General features: G+C 36.9%; 1 protein-coding gene across 1 annotated transcript; it reads left to right on the top strand.

The window, feature by feature from the left end:
* Positions 1-26320, top strand: LOC123504065 (xaa-Pro aminopeptidase 1-like). Its single transcript, XM_045254335.1, has 13 exons — positions 1-157; positions 558-706; positions 6688-6856; positions 10534-10757; positions 13002-13110; positions 13431-13507; positions 16129-16270; positions 16771-16897; positions 17664-17813; positions 18080-18209; positions 23012-23189; positions 23825-24000; positions 25188-26320. The coding sequence occupies exons 2-13, from the start codon at positions 590-592 to the stop codon at positions 25305-25307; spliced, it is 1719 nt and encodes a 572-aa protein (XP_045110270.1). The 5' UTR covers positions 1-157; positions 558-589; the 3' UTR covers positions 25308-26320.
* The last annotated feature ends 9 nt before the right edge of the window (positions 26321-26329 follow it).

Raw genomic sequence — 26329 nt, 5'->3', positions numbered from 1 at the left:
ATGATTGTGACAATACCATCTTGAGGGTCAGATGGTCCATCAGGCGCAAGGCGAAGAGTGTGTTTGGTGTTTGGCTGTGTGACTGTGTGTGTGTGTCGCCGGCGGTGATAAGTGTGTGACAGCTGCCGACGCCGGGAACCGCTTCATCAGAATTAATGTAAGTTACGGTGTGAATTTTATTAAGCATTCGCGATGTGTGTGTGTGTGTGTGTGTGTGAAATATTGCTCAGTTGAGAGAAACACCTTGCCTATAGTGTTATTATCAAGAGACGGTGAACGCAGACACTTTATTACGTAAGTGTCAACACAGTCACCATGGATCTCATGATGACCATAGTCTCTACTTCTTCACAGCATGATGGAAGAACTTTGTTCTATATCATCTGGATGAATCAGCAGTTTCTTACAATTCTCCCAGTATGCAGTTTCTCTTTCTCAGTGCACATCAACTTCTAGGAAGGCACATGTACTAGTATTAGGACAGTAATGTGAATATAACTGTAATAATATATTTGTGAGTATAGTATATATATTGATTACATGGTTTAAATTGGCAGATCTGTTTGTGAGGGAGCCAAGAAGTTGCAGGATGGCTCCCAAAAATACCACGCAGCTGTTGACCAAGCTACGAGCATTAATGAAGAATACTGCCCATGTTCCTCGACAAATCCATGCTTACATTGTTCCGTCAGGGGATGCACACCAAGTAAGTAGTAATGATTATTCATAATATGTCTCCACTGCTCCACTCCCCAAACAAGCTTGGGGGCATGTGGGGAACTGTGAGTTTTGGGTGGGGGTGTGAAATTAGTGAAATATGGATGATGAAAAGTCTACAAGAATTTCCCTTGACATTACTCTTTTTTATAAACCTAACCTATCCTAGCTTGTGGGAGCTGTGCTCGCTAGAATCCCTCTCCCCCTGCTAGACATTAACCTAACCTAGCAAAATGTCTAAAATATTACATTGTTATGTCTTACTGGTGAAGTCAAAAGATTCTCATGGTGATTGAGATGTGTACCGTACAGCTTTATGTCTTTGTTAGTAAACATGTGGAACCTCTTCTTAATATCTGTATATCACATTTTGAATATTGCTGTAACTAAATATCTCACATAATGATTTTTTTCTGCCAAAAAACTGACACTGTTCACTTCACTTCCATGCACTGAGTAGCTATATTAACAAATGACAGTGAGCCTTTATAAGAACACCTGACATCTATAAAACAAAAGAAAACTGTGACTGAACTACAGTGGAAAGCTTTCATTGGTGGCTCCACAAAACAGAGACTGTGGGCACAAGACATATACATAAATAAGCACAATATAGTGCCATTGTAATGATAATAATAATAATAATAATAATTATGATAATGATAATGATATTGAAGACATGTGACGCCCATCACAAGGCTACATCAGTAATATGAATAATTTTAATCCTTTCCAAGAGTCCAAATTTTTGCCTAAATAAATAAGAATTGAACTATGTAAAATCAACATTATTTACCTTTAAGTGGTGAGCTTCATGGCGAGTGTCATTTAACTATGTATTAAGAATATACTGGATGGTGGCAGCACTACCATTAGAATAATCAATTAGTCCTATGTGGATTCTTTTTTTGTTTCACACATGTTACACCTTGTCACTACAGTAGTTAAGAAATATTTTTGTAAGTTACCAGATTAGTGTACTTATGAAATATTACCCAACCAGCCTACCTGGTTAAGTGACTGGTCAAATGGAAAACTGCTCAAATGTCTTGGCTCCAGCTAGGAATAAAAGCAAGGCAATAATGTGGAATTAGAATAAAGCAGGAGCTGATGTTTACTTCCTGCCAATGGTGCCAACCTCACCTGGATTTGGAGGATTTGGCTGCCTCCAGATTGTTCCAAGTCCAAAAATTTGTTCCATTACCGAGGATTAAAATTATCAAAATTTTTGTTCCATGTCTGAATTGTTCCAAGTTTGAGGTGTTCCAAGTCCGAGAGTCCACTTTATAAGTGTGTATATGTGTATTTACCTATTTGTATTTACCTATTTGTGTATTACAGGGCCCGAGCTAAACTCTCTGTGTCCTGTCTCCTTGTCCACTCCTGTCATCTCTCTCTTTCATCTGATTGACACACACCGCATCAACGACATCACTGCTCAGTTTATTCCACTTATCAATACTACGATGCGGGAAACTGTACTTTCTCACGTCATTTAGACAGATGTCCTTTATTAGTTTTTTTCCATGTCCTCGGAGGTAATTACTTGCGGTCACCTTTATCAATTCTCTGTCCAGTATGTCAATCTTGTTCACCAATTTATACATAGTTATCATGTCTCCTCTTGTTCTTCTCTCTTCTAATGTGGTCAGCCCCAGCTTCCTCAGTCTTTCCTCATAGTCTAACTCCCTGAGTCCTGGTACCATCCTTGTTGCCAGCCTCTGTACCCTTTCCACCTTCTTCACATTTTTCTTCATATGCGGTGACCAGACACAAGCTGCATATTCTAACTGGGGTCTTATTAAGGTGCATAATATCTTCTTCATCATTCCTTCATCTAGGTAGTGGAATGCAAGGCCAATATTTTGAAGCATGTTATATGTTTTCCCAAATATCTTGTTAATGTGTTTCTCCGGTGACAGTGTTTTGCACGGTTACTCCTAAGTCTTTCTCCTCATTGGTCTCTTCAATCTTCTCACCACCCAGCCTGTAATCCCTGTTTGGTCTGTATCTACTTCTTCCCATTTTCATGTGTGTGTGTGTGTGTGTGTGTGTGTGTGTGTGTGTGTGTGTGTGTGTGTGTGTATATATATATATATATATATATATATATATATATATATATATATATATATATATATATATATATATATATATATATATATATATGTGTGTGTGTGTGTGTGTGTGTATATATATATATATATATATATATATATATATATATATATATATATATATATATATATATATATATATATATATATATATACAGTGGTACTGACATACGATCACCCTAACATACAATTTTTTTTTATATACGACAAAAATGTTTATATAATTTACAGCTTGAAATACGATGATATTTTTAAGATACGATTAGCCATCAGTAGGTGATCATGGGTCCCAAAAGTAAAAGTTTGGCGAGAAACACACAAAATAGCCTGTATTCACATACTGATTACACTTAGAAATTCAATAAACGAGTGAGTACAAATGGTTTTCTGCCCACAAGCAACTCTTCCTCTTTGCAATGCAAAAAATCGGGCCTTGCGTCCGATCGGGTTCAGCAGCCATGGCTAGAACGAGAGAAAACGGGCCCCTTGTATCCCCCTCTCTCTCTCTCTCTCTCTCTCTCTCTCTCTCTCTCTCTCTCTCTCTCTCTCTCTCTCTCTCTCTCTCTCTCTCTCTCTCTCTCTCTCTCTCCTGTTCTGATACCACTCTCATTCAAAAGTCGTCTCCCCGTAACATGGTGAGAGACCTATAGAGAGGTATAGAAGTAATTCTCGCGGGAGAGGTGGCGGAATCAGACACAGTTAAATCACTCGCTATCATCTTCCATTGTTGGAGACACAGTCACGTAGAGCATATGTTTACTCCTGCCCACAAGCAACTCTTCCTCTTTGCAATGCAAAAAAACCAGAAGTCTCTAGATGTTATGGTTACCAAAATATCACAGGTTGAATGAGGTAGTGTCATCGGTTTACGTGGCCTTGTGTCCGATTGGGTTCAGCGGCCTTGGCTAGAGCACAAGAAAACGGGCCCCTTGTATTTCTCTCTCTCTCTCTCTCTCTCTCTCTCTCTCTCTCTCTCTCTCTCTCTCTCTCTCTCTCTCTCTCTCTCTCTCTCTCTCTCTCTCTCTCTCTCTCTCTCTCTCTCTCTCTCTCCTGTCGCTTGTTCTGATACCACTCTCCTTCAAAAATTATCTCCCTGTAACATGGAGAGAAACCTAAGGTATAGAAGTAACGCGTGCGGGAGAGGTGCCGGAATCAGACAGAGTGAAATCACTGTCGATCGCTCCTACCATTTATCGTGGGTGACACAGTGACATAGAGCATATGTTTACTCCTGATGAGTGTTGCCAGCTCACAAGCAAAGAAAACGGGAAGAAAATAACCAAAATATAGCCGTAAAAAGCCTAAACGTCTATCGACTTGCCCTGTGCCTTGTGTGATGAACGTCTATCGATGTGTCCCGAGTTTTGCGTGTTAAGTTGTTAGTTTGAGCAATATAGTTAATTTATATCATCCATACAATAAACTTTGTATTTATCTTATATTAAATCTATATTTGGTTGGTATGTTATTTATTTTTTTTTGGGTGGGGGGTAAATTCATATCACAAGAACGAATTAATTGTATTTCCATTTTCCATTAATTTCTATGGGAAAATTTGATTTGATATACGATTTTTTTTATATACAACGATCATCATGGAATGAATTAAAATTGTATCTCGAAGTACCAATGTATATATATAGTGGTGCCTTGGAGTACAAACGCTTTTGAGTACGAACAACTTGGATTACAAACAAAAATATTGTGTTTTTTTTTTTTGCTTTGGAGTGCGAACAATAACAACCGCGGTCAACAAATTGCGCGCAGCACTGCGCGATCAGCTGACTGCATGCTGGGGCGCCACACTGCCTCAGTGCCTCAGGAATGTTGTTTGCAGTTGTTTGGTTGCTGTTTTGTAGTGCCTGGGATAATAATATTAAATGTTTTTAGTTATTAAGATCATTGCCTAACGTAGCAGCACACATGGTCATGAGACATACAGACAGACATATGGAAGATTCTAGAAGATCCGAGGGAAGAAAGAGTATCCAGCTCATGAATTGAAAGCCTTTTAACTCTTATAGCCCGTCAGACACAATCATGGCTCTTACGATAGAGCATTTCAGGCATGATCTTGGCACTTTTCAGAAGCCGCGCTCCTTTATGCTGCACAGTTTGTTTATGCTTGAGGCTATCTGTCATATATCGAGGCCTGTCATTGGCCCCTTGTTTTCAAGATGGTGGACACTTAGCCAATCGTGTATCAGCTTTTACAAGGATATGTTTGTGTTGGTGTGAGGGCGCCAAGCGTGAGGATGGTGAGAGCACTTATGTCAGTATGCTGTATTTTATCATTTTTTATGTATTTCTTGGTGAGATATAAGATGTACATGTATTTCCATGGATAAGTAAGCAATTCAGAAACATATTATGAAGTATGACAATATTGGAATTGTTATTGGTTTAGATAAGAGTGTATAGTGCTGGCTTGATGGAGTCAGCTGAGGAGGATGTGTTGATGCTGGGTCATGGTCATGACGGCCCCTGACCACAACGGCCATCCACAACAGCCCCTCCTGACGGCTGCCCCTGACACCCCTCCCGCTGACGGCCCCATGTTTACCACGGCGGCCTCAGTTTCTTTTTTACCCGTAAGATGGTTTTAAATTATACTTGTTAATAGAGCATCTTATACTAAGACAGATTGTGTTAAAAAATCAGTCGCTCCCCACTCCTCCATCCCTCCCCATCTTTCCTCACCCAGTGATAGGTACTGTACCACGTGTACCGTACGTGAGTGCTTTTAATCACCGCAATAATGTTATCGTGTAATGTTTATTAGTAAATTGCGTACTTGTTGATACAATCTGTCTTCAATGTAAGGCATTATGTTAACGTGTTAACATAATGAAAGAAATAAGAGAACAATAACCTAAAATTTGGTGCGGGGTCGTCATGGTAAACACAGGGCTGTCGGGGAGGGCCGTCGTGGTCAGGGGCTGTCTTGACTAGAAAACGACGCTTGTTTCTGACCACGAAGAAGTTGAATTTTCATATTACAATTTGCTTACTTTCCTGATTTATTTTCCATAATGAATGCACTATATCAAAGAAAAAAACTTATTGGGTTATATAAGAGTGTGTGGAGCTGGCTTGATGGAGTCACATGAGGATGTAGTGACGCTTATTTTTGACCACGAGAAGTTGAATTTTCATAAAGCAGGAAAGTAAGGAAAATGTAAATTTTGCTTACTTTCCTGCTTTTATTTTCCTATCTTTTTTAGTTACAGCATAAGAGCAGTAGTATATATAGTAATAGTATTCAAAAAGTAAGAAATTAGGTAGAAAGTAGAATTTTATTGGTCTTGGGAGGTGGTTTGGAACGAATTATAATTATTTCCATAAGAATGCTTGTATTTTGATGCTTTGGAGTAAGAACAAAATTTTGAACGGATTAAGTTCGTATTCCAAGGCACCACTGTATTTGTTTGTAGTTTTCATGAAGTAAGCTAAGTTTTTGAGTTATAATTATAAGATATCACTTTGTTAAGTTTGATCTAATATTACATATTCATAGCTTTTCTTAATTTTCTGAAGTAGGGAATGACCTGGCATATTGAAAGAAAAAATGGTATGTCTTCCTGCCTTATCGAGAGGCAATAGGGCTTTTTCTATGGCCCATTAGGGAATTGCTTGCACTCAGTTGGTTACTGGTCATCATATGTTGGAATGGAGTGTCTAGTTACCTTAAAAAGTAGGTGGAATATCTTAGTGAAACTATTGCTTATGGTATATTCTGTGAGAATAATTTAGATACAGTTGTGTTGAATTTAATTTTCAGAATATGTATGCTAGAACAGGTGAAACTGAAACTCATGGATTTTCTTTATGTTTTTTCGCATTGAAATAATAGAGTGAATACATTGCTCCGTGTGATCAACGGCGAGCCTTCATTAGTGGCTTCACTGGATCAGCGGGAACTGCCATCGTCACAGAGAAGGATGCTGCCCTATGGACTGATGGACGCTACTTCCTGCAGGCCAGCCAAGAAATGGACGACAACTGGACACTGATGAAACAAGGTCTGACAGTCATAAGTTTAATGAATGTGAGGTATGATTACATCTTATCTCAATATTTTTCATTGGTTTTTATCTTCCATTTGTGGGGCATTATAGGATTTGAAAGCACAAACTTCAGTATATGTACAATATGTGCAAATTTGTGTTTTCTCATTACCATACAGGTTTAGGGCACTATTTGTCTGGAAATTTCACATTTGACAGCATTTTTGAGGTCAAAGCTTATGTATTGTGGAAACTTGGTTCTCATACTTACTAGGTTCTTTAATGCTGTTCAAAATCCAAAATGTTAAAAATCAAACTTATTTTCCCCATAGGAATCAACATAAAGTGGATTAATTTGTCCCATACATCCAGTTTTAGTGGCTTATGACAGATACTCCAGCTGCTAAGATGACTAGTTCACAACATCATCTCAGAAATTATTTACTTAGAAAGGATGTTTTGAATGAACTTAGAGACACATAACTCATGAGAGGATACCGTTTAGACCTGGCACTATATTCTACATAGTTATCGTCAGGTCTTACAGAATTCCTGACTGTCACTCTTCTGACCCTCCTAGGCTCATAATGTGTCAGTTTTAAATATATAGAAAGAAATAGGTTTTTGACAATTTTTCTTTGATCTGAGTTATTATGATATCATGTTATTACTTTTTGGAATAGTTATACTGCGTATCCAAACAAAAGAAACATGATAAATAGAAGATTACGCCCAATAGGTTGACACGTGCAGGTCATGTGGGGCAAGGTTTATTTAAGTTTGGAGGAAACTGATTGTACCCCTCCTGGTAGTTATTTATGATTATATATTATTGTATCAAAGAAGGGCATTATTTAGTGAACATTTATGATATTTATTGTTAAATTAATTAGAAAAACTGTTGGGGATTGTGTTAAGGTATATGTTCCCACAACGTTGGCAAGAGTTAGGATGGTCATTGCCAATGCAAAACATGGTGAACCCTGTTTTAGCACTTATGACTATGTCACAAGGTTAGAGCCTGTCATAGATGGACTTATGTCTAAAATGTGTCATTTTATCTTGCTATGACATCGCCATTAGCTAAGATGGTATATAGAATACGGCCCCAGAGGTTCCCAAGCCTTTCTTAGCACAGCCCCATTCAGCACTTTCAACTGTTCAGTGTGACCCCAAATGTTTGTTTACTTCTGCATTACAGCACTGTTATGACATTTTGGTTATATGATGGTATTTATATACAGGAGAAATGAACACATTTGGCAATTACAAACTGGTGAAACTATTTTAACAATTTTGTACAAATTTATTTCATCAATTGTCAAAAACCATGGAAGTGAGGATTCTTTTGTATATATATATATATATATATATATATATATATATATATATATATATATATATATATATATATATAGTTATATAACTTTTTTTCAGGTGCTGATGATAATGAGTATGAGAAATTTTTGGAATGAATTAGTTTTTTTTTTTTTTTTTTTTTTTGTGTGTGTGTGTGTGTGTGTGTGTGTGTGTGTGTGTGTGTGTGTGTGTGTGTGTGTGTGTGTGTATTTACCTAGTTGTATTTGCCTAGTTGTAGTTTTACAGGCCTGGGCTTTACGCTCGTGTGGCCCTATCTCTATATCTACACTTACCCAACTTTTCTTTTAAACTATGCACACTCGTTGCTGACACCACTTCTTCACTCAAACTGTTCCACGTCTCAACACATCTTTGCGGGAAACTATATTTTTTAACATCTTTCCTTCCTCAATTTTTTACTATGCAATCTTGTGCTTCAAATGTTATTCCTCTTTCAGGATCAGTTTCTCATTATCCACTTGATCCATTCCATTCATCAATTTATAAACTTGTATCAGATCCCCTCTCTCCCTTCTCTGTTCCAGGATTGGTAGATCCATAGCCTTTAGTCTCTCCTCATATGTCATCCCTTCAAGTTCTGGAACCATTCTTGTAGCCATTTTTTGTAGTCTCTCCAACTTCCTTATGTGTTTCTTTTTAGGGGGAGGGTCCACACAACTCCTGCATATTCCAATCTGGAATATGGTACCCATATTATAGTACTTATTAATTTCTTCATCATTTCTTTGTCCATGTAGTGAAACGCTATTCCAATATTCCTTAGCAAATTATATGTCTCTGAAAATTCTATCAATATGGCTTACCAGTTGATTGTTTTCTTCCATCGTCACTCCCAAGTCCTTTTCCTTTTTTACTTTCTTCAGTTCTACTCCATCTCCCATTTTATAGATTCCCACTGGTCGTCTCACTCTTTCCCATTTCCATGACATGGCTTTTGTCCACATTGAATTCCATCTCCCACTTCTTACTCTATTTCCAGATCTTATTTAGGTCTTTCTGCAGTATTTCACAATCCTCTTTTTGCTTTATAACTCTGCACAGTTTTGCATCGTGTGTGTGTGTGTGTGTGTGTGTGTGTGTGTGTGTGTGTGTGTGTGTGTGTGTGTGTGTGTGTGTGTGTGTGTGTTTTTTTTATAATGTTATGGCCTATAGGACCTGTAGGCATAATTGAAGACTATATGTGGGAAGCTTCCGCCCATTAATGGCGCAGGAATTTTATTTATAATGGTACCCATATTAGGGTCCATATCACCACCCAAGTGCATCTTTGATGTAACCACCTAGAAATGGGTATCATGGTGACACTTCATAAATCACTTGACAAATGGCATAGCTTCAAAGCCGTATGTGGTGGGATTCAAACCTACGCATAAACGTCTGCCCGATTCCATGCTCACCACCTTGTCCACTACACCACTGCCTCCCTAAAAAAAGAGCATCAATAGGGAGATAGAATGAAATTTAGATTTCATAGATTTCATGACGATGTAAGAGTGGGGAGGGTAGTAAAGGAGTGAGGGAGAAGGGGATTCAGTGGCCAGTTGTAGTTTGTGTAAGGGTGCTTGAAGCAATTATTATTTATTATTTGACGTTAGTTTTCTCAAAGAAAGTACTATACAGCACTGAATTTGACATGATCTTTTATCCCTGCTTGGATATTTTTTACCCTCAGGCCTTAGGGTATCTCATTGAGCCCAACAACAACATGATTTCTTTATGACCCCACATAATGAGCATTCTGACCCCACTTAGGGTCCTGACCACTGATTTGGGAGTCCCTTGTTTAGACTGTGCATGTATTCTTTCGTTACCAATGTTACAGAGGGACACAGAAATGAGCAACTCAATTACCACCAAAATGAAGATGGCATATGGAGGTCATTAAGAAAGTCATGGTGTCTTTAAGATTGTTCTTGAGCACTGAAAATATGAAAACATTGATGCTCTTCAACAGGATCACATTTAACTTATTTATTTCAAAGACTGAATTGCTGTCACACTGTTTTTCTCCTCCAAATATATAAAAAGTGAAGAAAATATTTTTAGAAACTGAACTAGTAATAAATAAGTTTTTATTTTTTTAATTTTCTTAATAACTTTGTTCCAGAACCAAATTATGGTAGAGCAATCAAACCAATTATGAGGTCAAAATTTTATTTGAAAACCAATTTGTTCAAAAAGGGAGGCATTCAGTTGCTGAGGTTCCAGTGTATATCCATTTTCACTGATGCTGTAGACAATAGCTGTACTTTATGGTTCAAGATATTTTTCTTAGTGATTTTGTTATTATTGGCCCAAGATGTATATTGCAGGCTTGCCTAAAACCCCAAGTGAGGCCAAGTGGTTAAACAAGACTCTGGATGTGGGTTCTGTGATTGGAGTTGATCCTTACCTGTTGGAGGCTGATGTTTGGCGAGACCTGTCCAGGGAGCTGCAAGGGGGTGGCCATTCTATCATTGCTGTTCCTGAGAATCTCATCGATCTCATATGGACTGATCGCCCAACTCGCCCTGCTGAATGTGTGGTGCCCCTTGAGGTATGAAAGTGGTCACTGAGTGGACTGATTGTTTTGTCTCAATGAACACACAGGGTTAACCCCTTCCCCAACAATTTTTTACTTATAAACGTTTCTTTTTCAGACTAAATTTTTACTTTGGTTCTATATAGTATTTTTCATGCTGATTATGAAAACAGCTTGTAATTACTGTTTCCCCCATTTTTGTGGTTAACTTTTTATTTTGAAGATACCTTTGTAGACATATACGAGTTAACTCGTCTTCCTATAAACTCCAAGCTCTCCCCTCACCTCCCTCCTCCTCCACCTCCTCACTTGTCGAGAAATATTCATTGTCTGATGAACTGGCAGTGTCATCAGAAGTATTCAAGCTTCTGAGGGAAGGTTCATATTTGCTATCTTCCTCAGAACTAAACATTTGGGGTGTAAATTATTTGAAAATACAAAAAATAAGTGGTAATGTGAATGAAAATAACACCCATGTAACGACAGTAGTTGCCGGAGCAAGTCTAGTAAGAGCATCCTTGAAATCCCACCGCTCCTCCCTGTCGCCTCTGCCAGGCGTACGATTTGATGAGAATACTCGTTTCACATGTAGAATGGCTTAGAAAGGCTCAGAATCGATGAGTATATACATCTATGGCTGGTTTTTGAAGGTCAAGTTTTAGACGAGTATACTCGTCTACGACTGAAAACGGAACATTTAGTGAAAACGAATATATACGTCTGTAGCTGTTTTTTTTAAGGTAAAATTTTAGACGAGTATACTCGACGACTGAAAACGGAACATTTAGTGAAAACGAGTATACTCGTTTCTGCCGAGGAAGGGGTTAAGGGGACCGTCCGGTGGCCATGGTATCGAAAAATCTGAAAAATATCGAAAATCCCCAAAACATCACCAAAGCATCCCCAAACATATGGCAACATAATGATGGAGTATTTTGGGGAAATACGCAAAAATACGTGGGGTATTTAAACTTTAAAGGGCCCCTGCCACGCCCACCGCAGCCCGGGGCATCCTCCCTCCCCACTCTCTGTACCATAAATGATGATAATAAGCACGGAAAAAGCCATGGAAAGTGGTTTCTTTGGTAAGGAAAGGTGGGCACTGGCAACTCAGTACTATGGCATACACAGGAACACACCCTCTCCCCTTCCATTTTAGTGTCCATGTGACTGCGATGAGAGGAGGATCTATTGAGTATCTCGTCCATTATTTCACACTTTGCAAGCCACAATCCAGCCTATTTTACCTGCCTTTTTTGCCTTACAATGTCTAAACAAATGGTGCAAGTGGAAATTACAAGTTCTATCGCCCATGCATGGATGGGAGATACCCTCGCCTTCGAGCGACTAATAACTACAATCATTGTAGGGGTGGCCAGGTGCCATATGAGTCTTACAGAATATTCTAAACATGCCTAAAAAACCTATATGATGCACATGGTGGTGTATGAGCACAAAATATCCAACTCAAATAAATGTACTGGGTTATAGAGGACCAAAATGACATCTCTGGTTTTTTTTTTTGTCTTTTCTCAGTTTCCACTTTTTATCATTCAAATCGTATCTTCTCCCACATTTCTCAACGGATTTTCAATTTTGAGATATCATTTTGAAGCTAAATGAAGTTGCTACATTTCCACCTCATAGAATTTTGGAATTTTTTTTTAAGTGCCGCAAAAAATTTAAAAATTCATAATGGCCATCAAAATAAAAAAATAAAAATTCTGAGGTGAAAAGTTTTGGTATACGACATACTTCATATCCGTACTGGCAAAATTGAAATATGTCCTCTGGTGACAAAGTTTATAGGAAAAATATTTTTTTCAAAAAATTGATTTTTTATTTTTCATGCAATTGTTTATGGATTGATTCGCTTGTAACTGCTAAACTAACATCGTGAAATAAACATCTATTAGCGAAAAAAAAAAATGATTCACGTATCTCTTTATTTTCGATTTTTCAAAAACCTCACCGGACGGTCCCCTTAAGTAAAATGCTTGTTATGTAAGATCTCTTAAAAAGAAGGTTGATATCCTGTTTGATAAGTTAACTTTCAACAATTGGAGAATAGGATAAATGGACAAGGATGAGCTGGTTATCTTTTATGTATTTGTTTATTTATTTATCTTTTATTTTTAGAGAGCTGAAACTAAATATTGTGCTACTAATAAGTAACAGCTGTTTCTGGTTCCCTACTAATCAATGTTATTCCTGCAATTTGTGTAGTTAGTATCATTGATTGTCTATCTCTTCTTCCAGGAGAAGTACACTGGCTGCAGTATTGAAGACAAATTGAAAAATGTGAGGCAGGAACTTGATGAAGAAAATGCTTTTATGATCATCATCACTGCCCTGGATGAGGTTGCTTGTAAGTATTAGGTTGTGATTGCCTTCTAATAGTCTTTTGCTGATGGAAGAAAGTTTGGGGATGGGCCGAGTAGGAGAATTCCTTGTAGGCTTTATTGCCATGTCTCTACTGGACCAATTATTTTTTTAACATCTTGGTGGAAAGTACAAGCAACACTCCTTCCTCATCTCTCTCTCTCTCTCTCTCTCTCTCTCTCTCTCTCTCTCTCTCTCTCTCTCTCTCTCTCTCTCTCTCTCTCTCTTAGTATTGTATGATATTGTGTAAATCATTTTTCTATAATTTATTTGTTCATGGTAATTTTGATATATAATCTCAATTAGGGACAGAACAGATTTGTTGCACTGTTATCTCATTAGTGGCTCTGGCTGTTCAAGCTATTGTTCTGAAGTGTGCAATGGTAAGACTTCTGTTGACCTCCTTTAAAAATATTTTTGATGTAAATGAGCTCTTTCAGCAGTGAGGCACATGCAACATTGGAGAAATGTTTCCATCATGGGAGTGAACCATTAGAGACTGACCTACCACTTTCTCTGACATAAGTCACCTGATCATACCAATAAGCACACTGGTTGCTCAATCTACTTGACAACGCTGCAAAGCTTCTTCTTTTTTAAATACAGGCAACCCCTGCTTAACGAAGGTTCACACAACGAAAATTCGGTACAATGAAGGTTTCCTTTTACTACCATCTGCTCATTTAATGAACACCAAACTCGCTTTAACAAAATTTTATCCAGGTAATTTTTTCAAAGTTTGAAAGCCCCACCGTATCACGCAAGCCAACAGGCTTTTGAATACACCAGCGCCTCTCGTGGACAAAATGCGCAGCACTCACTCCCCCTAGTTCAAAACAATAATAGCGTCAGCAGCATCTCGCCTTCCCTCGCTGTACATGCCACCAAAACGCCCTGCAATGTTGCCTGGCATTGCTAAGAAAACCAGGAAGTCTCTTACTCTCGAAGTGAAGCTAGATATTATTCACAGACACGAGAGAGGCAAGAAAACTAATAGCATTGCTTCCCACCATGGCTTGACTCCATCTACTGTCTACCATTTTCAAGTCAGCAGACTATATTAAGAAGGCTGGTGAGATCATATCTTCCTTGCAAGCTAAAAGAATCACCTGAACTCGTGACTCTGCAATGGATAAAATGGAAAGCCTTGTGGAAATGTGGTACATAAATTTTGTATGCGTACAATGATGTGCCCTTTGTTTACATTCCACAGGTTGCCAGCTAGCGTATTTCCCGCTCCACTCTCCCTCCCTTCATAAATTTAAGATCATCAATATTATAAAGTTACTTACATACAAACATTAGTGTACATTATAATGACTTAGTCTTAAATTAAACTGCTTAAATGTTTAACTTCATAATTTTTACTTTCATTAAACCTTTTACTGTACCTTGATGCACTCTCGCTTTGTTTACTCTCAATGGAAGTTCAAATCAGGGGTTAAACTTGTTATAATTGGTTCATTTAACAAAAATTAGCTTAACGAAGTTTTTTTTAGGAACGTAACCCCTTCGTTAAGCGGGGGTTGCCTGTATAATATTTGTGTAAAACCCAGACTATTTATCTTGAAACCTAAACCCTTCATAGAACTGCAAGTTTTAATGAGTTACATAATCCATACTTAACATTTGAATCAAAATAAAAAGTAAAGAATTTATATATTTAAGAGAAATTGTGTGATATATATATATATATATATATATATATATATATATATATATATATATATATATATATATATATATATTGCAATAAAGTGGAACAGATTGGTGGGTGGGTGGTGTTGAGAAACCCAGGAAGTGCAGGAGCATTTTATTTCTTTAATGTTTCTCTGAGGAAGCCTTGTAGGCGAAAAAATGATAGAGAAATAAAGTACTCTTGCACACCCACCACCACTCACTATATATATATATATATATATATATATATATATATATATATATATATATATATATATATATATATATATATATATATATATATATATACATACATATATACAGGCAACCCCTGCTGTACGAAGGGTTACGTTCCTAAAAACCTTCGTTAAACAATTTTCATTTAGTGAATCAATTATAACAAGTTTAACCTATACAGTAATAGACAAAAGTATGCGACCACGTGGGTAAGTGGTTGCATATTTATGGCAAAAAAAGAATGTTGTTTATGAGTGTGAAGTACAATCGCCAAAAATTTGTGACCATTCTATGACCATGTTATCTTTCCTATTCAAGGCCAAACACATAGTTGGCCTCTGGCAGCAGTAGAGTGAGGTTCTCTGTGCTGTCCTGTTCTGTGACATTCCTATGGATTTACATGACTTAGGTGGTTAGTAGTGCTTCATTTGCCACACTGTGTTGAAATTAAGGATTTAATGAGTGAGACAATTGCTCAGATGACTGCTCTAAAGAAAGGAGATCATACAATTATTGAAATTTGCTATTTGACTGGTTTGGGGCGAATGAGTGTGAAGAAGTACATATGCAAATTTCGTGAAGAAAGAAGTGATCAAATACCACAGAAAAAAACCTTGCTCTGGCAGACCATGTAAGATCTCAAATTGTGCTAGAAACATACTGAAATGAACAGAAGAGTCAGCAACTACAAATGCAGCAGATTTCCAGCACGATTTGATATCTTATGTGGTCTGTCAAGAGTGAGGTTTCTTTAGATCTTACAGCATACACCTGGTTTTTGTATATATTTGTTATCTTTCTTTCTTGTTTTCCTTTCATGTAACTAAACTATCTGATAGGGCTGTGGGGTCTGTACTTAAAACATCCAATTCCGACCCTGATTTTTTTTTATATTTTGTGTATCCAACTCTGATTTTGATAACTGTAAAATAATTTAAAAAATGCATTTCACAATAAATTAAGGTCACAGGTATTAAGATCACAACTATATATGTTTTGATATCATAGGGATAAAAATATAAATTATCAAGGATAACTATATTTTTTTTCCTATAACCTTCACATTGAAGTAAATTGAAATTTTCAGATGGCCCTTCAGTTTGGAAAGATATGGATCTGTAATCACTCCTCCCAAGCCATCACACAGCTAGTACCTAAAGACAGAAGACTCACCAAGCTATCACCAGTTGCAATCATGAAAGCCATTAAAAATCCCACTGAAATCAAAGGTATGGCTCAGAGGAAAGAGAGCATAATGACAACACACAAGACCATAAGGAAATGAGGAGACAACTAAAGACCAATTTTTCAACACAATGCAATTTCTAAGTACATAAGACTTACAACCTGCCATCTTCATCTATGAATTTATCGAACCTCATATGAAAACTATTTAGTGTGTATAATTGTTCAGTCTGTGGCTACATTTCTATACTACAATAATAAAACTAGAGAGTCTGCTTGCTTATTGTACATAATAAAGTACCATTTTTTACTGTAAATATTGAGAAATACCATTACTACTAAATCTTTATAAAGTGGATTTAGTAGCTATGCTTCTATCCTCTAAAACATTTTTTTTTATTTCTCCTTCATATACATTAATAATATTACAGTTTTAACATTGAAAAAAAATTTCCTTTATTGTATGTGGTTTGAGTTGCATAAATCTTAGTTAGGGATGAATTTAATGCTGAGTGTTTAGGTAAATATATTTTTTATCATATAGGAATGGAATCCTGCCATCTGCGTGATGCTGCTGCCCTTTGTCGCTATTTTGCTTGGCTTGAGAAGGAGGCTGCCAGAGGAACTCAGACAGAAATTTCAGGTGCTGACCAACTCCAGAAATTCAGAGAGTGAGTTTAAGAGAAAAAAGAAAGAAAGGAGTGATGAATCATATGTGATTTGCTATGTATGTAACAAAAGTGTTGAGTGTTTACATGAGGCTATGTCTCATTATTTTGCTGTTTATCAAATTGAGCCAGCCTTGCCTTAGCAAAGTAGAGAGAAAAAAAAATGCAAAAGTGAAGGGTAGTACATAGTTCACACTATATAGAGACTGCTTGCTGTATCTTTATGCATTATCTGTTATTTGTTATGTCTCAAAGGCTGTGTATATAGATAAATGTAGATTGATTTCATGTCTCCTTTTCACACACACACACACACACACACACACACACAAAATACTCATAACACCAATCTGAGAGACATACCTGTTAAGGTAAGAGTGATAAAATTGGAATTCTCAGCTTCGGTGGTAAGACAGGAAAGCAGACTAATTATAATGTGTAGATTCAAAATTATTGGAGAAGGCAGATGTGTTTGTATGAGAGTCAGAAGTTACAGGATTGAGAAAAAAAAAAATGTCAAGAAATTCATGCAAGTAATATTCATGAACTAAGCTTAAGTAGATACACAGATGGTACACTTTTAAGAGTCACTTTTCTACTAGTCACAACTGTGAAAAATACACATAATATCCTTCTAATTTTATATGGTGGTGATTTATACTTTAAGCTTTTATTGTGCTATTGTATGCCTTATTATCATCTCATCTTCATTATCTATTTCAGCTTCTTTGCCACTCCATTTATGACCTTTTATTCTTCCTTGTAACAGAGAATTAGATGACTTTGTTGGATTAAGCTTTTCAACAATATCTTCTGTGGGTCCCAATGCTGCTATTGTCCACTACAAACCCTCTTTGGAGACAGATGCCAGGATCACCACGAAGGACGTATATCTATGTGACTCTGGTGGACAGTACAGGTAAGCAGTCTCTCTCTCTCTCTCTCTCTCTCTCTCTCTCTCTCTCTCTCTCTCTCTCTCTCTCTCTCTCTCTCTCTCTCTCTCTCTCTCTCTCCATGGATGGAGAAACAAAGACAGAGTGGCATCATTGTAGAAAAAACTTGCAATGTAATTATGGAACCAGTTTTCATGTTAAAATGGATCATAGAATAGAATAGGAAGAATTATGTTTTGGACTTGATTAATTAATGACAGATTGTCTAAATTTTATGTATATTGTTGAACAGAGATGGAACCACAGATGTGACTCGCACTTTGCACTTTGGCACTCCCTCCAAGTTTCTACAAGATTGCTATACTAGGGTCTTAAAGGGAGTGATAAGTGTGGCAACTTGCATCTTTCCTACAAAAACTAAGGTAATATAACTGACAATTTTAAATTCTGTATCCTCTACTGCATTCAACAGTCTCTTGAAGTACTCTGCTCTTTCATTTAAAAAAAAATCTTCTCAATCAACATCTTACCATCCTCTAAGGAACAGCTTCAAAGCTTGATGGTTGAATTTGCTCTATACATTAATACCAAGTTAATCTTTTGCATATAAATGTTACATATAGCAAAAATAATTATTGGATGGATTATTGAATGAATAGTGTTCTTTAAAGCTAAAGGCAGATTTTGCTCGGTGTGGTTATTACAGTTATTGCTCTGCAATGATCATTCAATGATTATTGCTGCACAATAATAGTTTAAAATTTTTGCTTGAATGTCTGTGTTGATGTGATTTTTTATGAGACAGCCAGTCATGTGGAGGAATTGTTTCATGAAAGAAGTGTCATGAGGAAATGGCTCTGAGCAATTTGAATAGAAATTAACGTTGTTGATTAGATATCTTTTAATGGAAGATAAGTCTTTCAGATGCACAAAGAATGAAAAGTGATTTTTTCAGAAATTGACTGCAAACTGCTTACTTGAATAACACAAGTTTGCCAAATGTTTCTGCCTTTCTGTTAAATAGTTGCATGTTTCACAACTTCCTCCACAAGATTCTCATCCTGTTCAGCAAAAAAAACTTTGGGGCCATGATGACACAGACACTCTTTATAAAATCAAATACAGGCAACCCCAGCTTAACAAAGGTTCACAACGAAATTTCACTACAACAAAGGTTTCATTTTACTACCATCTGTTCGTTTAACAAACACCAGACTCGCTTAAAGAAGTTTTATCCAGATAATTTTTTCCAAGTTTGAAAGCCCTGCCATATCATGCAAGCCGACAGGTTTTTGAATACACCAGCGCCTCTCGTGGACAACATGCGCACCACTCACTCCCCCTGTTCAAAACAATAACAGCGTTAGCAGCAGCTCATCTTCCCTCACTCAACTTACCACCAAAACGCCCTGCAATGTCCCCTAGCGTTGCTAAAGCCTCAGTCACACGACGCGACTTCGCTCGCTGCTACTGCAGTAGCGGCGAGTAGTAGCAGCCTAGTCGCAAAGTGTGATCGGTTAGTCGCCAGTAGCACATCCAACTAGCGACTAAAAATAGTCGCCGCTACTAAAGTTGAACATGTTTAACTTTATTCGCCAGTAGCGTGATTTCATGATCACATGACCTAGTCGCGGCTACTAGAAGTCCATAGTCACTTCAGGTGAACAAACAGTCGCGCAGTGACCGTTACAAAGCGACTACAGTTTGTTTCCCCACAAATCAAATATGGCAGAAAAAACAAATTTAAAGTGGTCAGGTGATGAAATCATTAGATTTCTTGATATTTATAGAAATTATGAAGGTTTGTGGGACAAATAATATAAACTATATGAAGAAAAATGCAAGGGAGCACAGTTTTAAATATTTGATTAATGAACTAATTGAGGCTGGTTTTGAGACACATAGTGAAGAGAATTTGAAAAAGAAAATAAGGAACTTAAAGGATGCATACAGAAATGAAATTAATAAAGTAATCTATGAAAAGTGGAGTAGCAGCGAGTGAAATCGTATCGTGTGATCAGCTCAGTCGCAGCGACTGTCATCTGGCAGGTATTTGCTGCTACAAGTAGCGGCTAGCGAAGTCGGGTCGTGTGACTGAGGCTTAAGAAGACCAGGAAGTCTCTTACTCTCAAAGTGAAGCTGGATATTATTCATAGACACGAGAGAAGCGAGAAAACTAATAGCATTGCTCGCCACCATATTGACTCCATCTACTGTCTCTACTATTTTCAAGTCAGCAGACTCTATTAAGAAGGCTGGTGAGACTGTATCTTCCTTGCAAGCTAAAAGAACCACCTGAACTCTACAATGGATAAAATGGAAAATCTTGTGGAAATGTACATAAGTTTTGTATGTGATACAATGATGCGCCCTTTGTTTACATTCCACAGGTTGCTGGTTAGTGTCTTTCCCGTTTCACTCTCCCTCCCTTCATAAATTTAAGATCATCAACATTATAAAGTTACGTACATACATACATTAGTGTACATTATAATGACTTAAATTAAACTGCGTAAATGTTTAACTTCATAATTTTTACTTTCATTAAACCTATAACTGCACTATGATGCACTCTCGCTTTGTTTACTCTCAATGGAAGTTCAAGTCAGGGGTTAAACTTGAAACTTGTTATAATCGATTTGCTTAACGAAAGGTTTTTTAGGAACATAACCCCTTCGTTAACCCCTTCAATACAGTGACGCCTATGTGGGCGTCGTGAAGCCCCAGTAGCAATACGGTGACGCCTACATAGACGTCATATTTCTTTTCTGAGCTTTCTTCAGTTCAGTTGTCCCGTATAGTGTGTTGGATACCAACTACACACGCTGTATGCTGTCCTTGAAATCCTAGTGCTCCTCCCACCATCCTTGTCTCCACCAATCACTAAAGATAAGCTACATGCGTCCCGCCTTGTGTCTAAAATTACCCAATGGCATAGACTGTTCCCATCTCTCTCTCTCTCTCTCTCTCTCTCTCTCTCTCTCTCTCTCTCTCTCTCTCTCTCTCTCTCTCTCTCTCTCTCTCTCTCTCTCTCTCTCCTCCTCCCCCTCTCTCTCGAAGATAAGTTACATCGTCCGCCTTGTAACATTCGTGAAAACACACACACACACGGCCCGGTAGCTCAGTGGTTAGAGCGCTGGCTTCACAAGCCAGAGGACCGGGTTCGATTCCCTGGCCGGGTGGAGATATTTGGGTGTGTCTCCTTTCACGTAGCCCTGTTCACCTAGCAGTGAGTAGGTACAGGATGTAAATCGAGAAGTTGTGACCTTGTTGTCCCGGTGTGTGGTGTGTGCCTGGTCTCAGGCCTATCCGAAGATCGGAAATAATGAGCTCTGAGCTCGTTCCGTGGGGTAACGTCTGGCTGTCTCGTCAGAGACTGCAGCAGATCAAACAGTGAATCACACACACACACACACACACACACACACACACACACACACACACACACACACACACACACACACACACACTCGTAGCTCAGTGGTTAGAGCGCTGGCTTCACAAGCCAGAGAACCGGGTTCGATTCCCGGCCGGGTGGAGATATTTGGGTGTGTCTCCTTTCACGTGTAGCCCCTGTTCACCTAGCAGTGAGTAGGTACGGGATGTAAATCGAGGAGTTGTGACCTTGTTGTCCCGGTGTGTGGTGTGTGCCTGGTCTCAGGCCTATCCGAAGATCGGAAATAATGAGCTCTGAGCTCGTTCCGTAGGGTAACGTCTGGCTGTCTCGTCAGAGACTGCAGCAGATCAAACAAACAGTGAAACACACACACAAATACAAAAACAACAAATTTTCTAATTTCTCTCTCTCTCTCTCTCTCTCTCTCTCCTTGTCCTCTCTCTCCTCTCTCTCTCTCTCTCTCTCTCTCTCTCTCTCTCTCTCTCTCTCTCTCTCTCTCTCTCTCTCTCTCTCTCTCTCTCTTCTCTCTCTCCCTCCCTCCCCTCTTCCTCTTGAAAGATAAGCTACATGCGTCCCACTTGTGTCTAAAATATTAGCAAATGTCACACTCTCTCTCTCTCTCTCTCTCTCTCTCTCTCTCTCTCTCTCTCTCTCTCTCTCTCTCTCTCTCTCTCTCTCTCCACTTTCCTCTCTTCGAAGGCGATATAGTGACTAAAAATAGCAGCATAATACACAAAGGCGACAAGTATGACAAGCTTGCACGAGTTTCCAGCTCGGGCGCGTGGCACTACCACCCGTATATCATACAGGCGGGCTTTTTTAACATCCGGCGCGAAGGGGTTAAGCGGGGGTTGCCTGTATTTTTTTGCAGCTGTAATTATATTCATCCCACACCTGAGTGACTAATTACAGCTAACAAAGATCATTAATGATTCTACCAGCAGTTGCTCAAGGTAAAACAGCCCTATTCAAAATAAAGAATTAGTGCTCCAGACAATTGTTGTACAATCATCACTGACCCATGAACTGTTACTAAGCAAAACACATCTTAATCAGGAAGAGACCTTGGAATCAGTCTCAAATAAGTTAGAATCAAACAATTAACATATATAATTGATTAATACCATGTGTATTGAATGAAATCCCCAATATGCATCTTTCTCACCCAGATACACCAGGCAGTTATTTTTTCCAATTATGAGTATTATTAGATAACAAAATTACAACTTTTCCAGTTTTTGTTCATTCAACTACATTGGGAAACTCTCTCAGATCTTGTTTATTATTGGGAATGTCATTGTGATTGAGCTTTTCTTTAATTTATTTTAGTACTGATGGCAAGTTTCCCGAGTTGTGAGAAAAGAATTAGATAAGATAAATTATTAATGTATCATTTGTTTGAACCTTCAGCCAGTCTTTGCTTGCATAGTGAATTTGAGAGAGCAGTTTGAAGCAGTTATCCAGATATTTTGCATAGTTTGTTACATGCAAATGATAATTATAAAGTAATATGTATTGTGGGTTTGAGATCAGGAGCATAGCAGTTTTATCAACAACTCAGGTTTATTGCCATGAATATTACAAATTATTAGAAAATCATTATATATTTATTGTAGGGGTAAGGTTTGCAGAGACTAATCTGACTGGCACACTCAGATTATCACCTTTATATAACCAATGCTTGATATAGGAATAGGAAATAGTTTATGAAACTGATTACAGAGAATTATTATTCTATGCTATAATGCACATTTCAAAGTGTGAAGCTGTATTGACAGCAGGTATTTCAGGTTTTGCTAATAGTCATGATGAAATTATGATTCTCAGGGCAACTGCTTGGACTCCTTTGCCCGAAAAGCTTTGTGGGATGTTGGTTTGGACTATGGGCATGGGACTGGTCATGGCATAGGAATGTACTTGAATGTGCATGAGGGACCAATGGGAGTGTCGTGGCGTTCCTTTCCTGATGATCCAGGCCTGCAGGAGGGCATGTTTCTCTCTGATGGTATGTTCAGTCTTTTACCATTTATATAATCTTTATTCATAAAGAATTACATTTTTAAATTAATGTATTCATCTACAAAAATGGCATATCCAAAACAATACTTTAGCAGAAATTATTTGCACTGATCCAAATGCAATTGACAAATTTGTGATAAAATTTTGAGTATTATTAAAAATTCATTTGATAAATGAAAACATTCAGTAAAAAGAAACACATGAAACATAATGAAATATAGAAAATCTTTTCAGAATACATTAAAAATACAAAACAATCTGAATCTATATTTGCTTTCTTAAAGATTGGCAGCCAAGCTTCATCTAATACATTTAAACTGTTACCAAATAAAATTTATTCTGGGACTCAAAACTACATATTTAGTGATCTATAATGTGTGATAGAAAATGTGTTTTTAACAATATTATTACAAATTCAGTCACATCCATTTGGCATTATGTTGTCAGGTTAAACTTAACTCATCAGATTTATTTTTAGCTGAAAGAAAAAAAAAGTTAAGATATGCATGAAATTTAATAAACTAGGATAGGGAAATATTGATAAAATTTTCTTCAAAATTTTTTTTTATTTATTTATTTTTATTTTTATTTTTTTATTTATTTTTTATTTACATTTTCCAGAGCCTGGATACTATGAAGATGGAAAATTTGGTGTTCGGATAGAAAATATTGTGAGGATTGTTAAAGCAGATACGGAACACAACTTTAGAGATCGAGGATTCTTGACCTTTAAAACAGTGACCATGGTGCCCATTCAAACCAAACTTATTGATCCAGCTCTACTTACAAAAAAAGAGGTAAGATTTGAACCATTTTTATCTCAAAGCTTTTTTGTACTAATTATATGTGTGAAGAAACTGCAGTTTCTATTTTTGCAAGTATTAAAAGAATCGTGCATATTACTTGGTGGAAAATTTTTTGAAGATGTTAATTGGTTGCTTGTTGAATATTTTGAGTGTGTTATGACAAAGTTCTTTACTAGGAACCATGAAATATGTGTGATTTCTGCAATATTTTAATAACATTGTCCATGACAGACCTCATACATACTTTTAAGAAGGATTTTCTGATAATTTATCTAGGATATATAATGACTTGTTCCTTTTCACCCATTCTACAGCTCTTCAATTTACACCACTGAGACATATTCTTACAGTATCTCTCATACATGCCTTTCTTACATCTAGTAAGTTTGACATGCTTGGAAAAGTATTTTAAAAGAAAATTATAATAGCATTATTAAGAGTAGAAATGTCAACAAATCAAATGTTGAAAAAAAGCTATATGAAATCTTTGTAGCTTATCCTAATGAAGAATGTTAATGTATGTAGTTTTGTGTTTATAAGGTGCTGATCTAGAACTAGAACTAATAGCGGTGAATTATATGAATTTGTTTGATACACACAATGCCCGGTTAATAAGTATTTAAACGTAATTTACAAGAACACAAGTTAGTAAGAAATTAACAGATTCAAAGGGAAATTAGTAATATTGGTATGAATACCATTTCAAAGTGAACAGCTGACTGTTAGAGATGGAACGTGAAACTGAAAACAGTTTCTTAAGCCACACACTTCTGTTTCATACTTTAACATGTATATTAAATTTACTGGAAATTTTATCTGTTGCCTTATCACTGCTTCATGAAGCTTACAGTGCTTGTTTAAGTATCAGGTAATGACTGCTTTGTCTTTTCACATTGATGTTAGTTAATTGCATAGCTTTCACGAACTCCTGATTTACTTTTTGTAGCAAAGATAAGAGGAATAGCTTCCTAACTCACAAAAAGCTAAGCTAGGAGACTGGGAGAGGAGGACGGATGATGCTAGCGATATCAAAGAAGTAACCAACACAGTGGCTGATCTGAATATTGTACTGGCATTTTTCTCATTATATGGAAAAGTTTTGTGTTTAAATTTTAGCATGTAAAATTTTCATTAAAGCTTAATATACATGTATATATACATTTATATGATTTTAACAGGTGGAATGGCTCAATGCTTACCATGCAGAATGCCGGGAAAAGGTGGGAGAGTTGCTGCTGCAACAGGGACACAAAGAAGCATACAACTGGCTCTTGAAAGAAACTGAACCCATTGGCTAGAAGCAGACCATTATTCTGTGTATAGAGTAAGACAAATTAATTGTACCTGGTTTGTAGGCTTTTGAAAATTTTAGTGCTGAGGAAATGTTTTTAGACTTGACTGATGATAAAATCTTAAATTTTAAAGAATTTTTAAACTATGATACTTTTCAGGTATACAATATTTTATTCCTTAATTGCATCCTGTGATGAATAATCTCCATTAAGTCATTCTCTTCTGTAAGTGTCTATCTTTCTGTGCTTCCAAAAGATAATGTCTTTTTAAATTTCAGATGAACAGAACGAGGAATACATTATACAATTTTAAAAGTCCTTGGCTTTTCACATACCATGGTCTTGTCCTCAACATTACCTCATCCTTGCTTCAAGCATTGTATTAATTTACACCATTGTACAAAAATACTTTTTCAATTTTTGTACACATTTTATAAAATCCACATTTATTACAAAACAACACCAAAATAGAGGTCTTTTCCTTGCAGGAGTTGCATAAGTATAAATCGAAAGTAATCTTAAAACTATGACATAACCCAATTTGTAGACCATCATATTCCATAACCAACTTATGAAATTTGTATGTTTGTCATCCTGGATTAGTTTTTATGATATGTCACAAAATATGTTCTAATATATAAAGTATATTATTTTTCTTTGTATATAAATTGGAAATGCTAGCTAACTGATTTGGACTGTAATATCATGATTTAGCCTATTCTCTTTATTGTTTGTTTCTCATAACAGGTACAGATTCACCTACTTAATTTTGTCCCTTCCCAACAGTTCTACAGCAACAACAAAAAAAAGGGAGGGGGGGGGGGTGAAGAAAACATTTGTCTTACTTATATAACAGTTTTTTTCCCTAAGTCCCAGAGTTTTATTTCAGGCTTTATTACTGAGACATGTATAAGTAAGATCTATGAAATAGTTAGCACTGATGTATAAGTTTTTATATAAGACAGTTGGCATTGTTTTTACTGTTTTGATTGATTATGGGATTAAAATAATTGCAACAAGAGTTTTTT

The sequence above is a fragment of the Portunus trituberculatus genome, chromosome 15 (assembly GCF_017591435.1).
Source record: "Portunus trituberculatus isolate SZX2019 chromosome 15, ASM1759143v1, whole genome shotgun sequence".
Taxonomy (NCBI): Eukaryota; Metazoa; Arthropoda; class Malacostraca; order Decapoda; family Portunidae; genus Portunus; species Portunus trituberculatus.
Note: the sequence above shows the minus strand (reverse complement) of the source record. Positions and strands in the feature narration are given on the sequence as shown.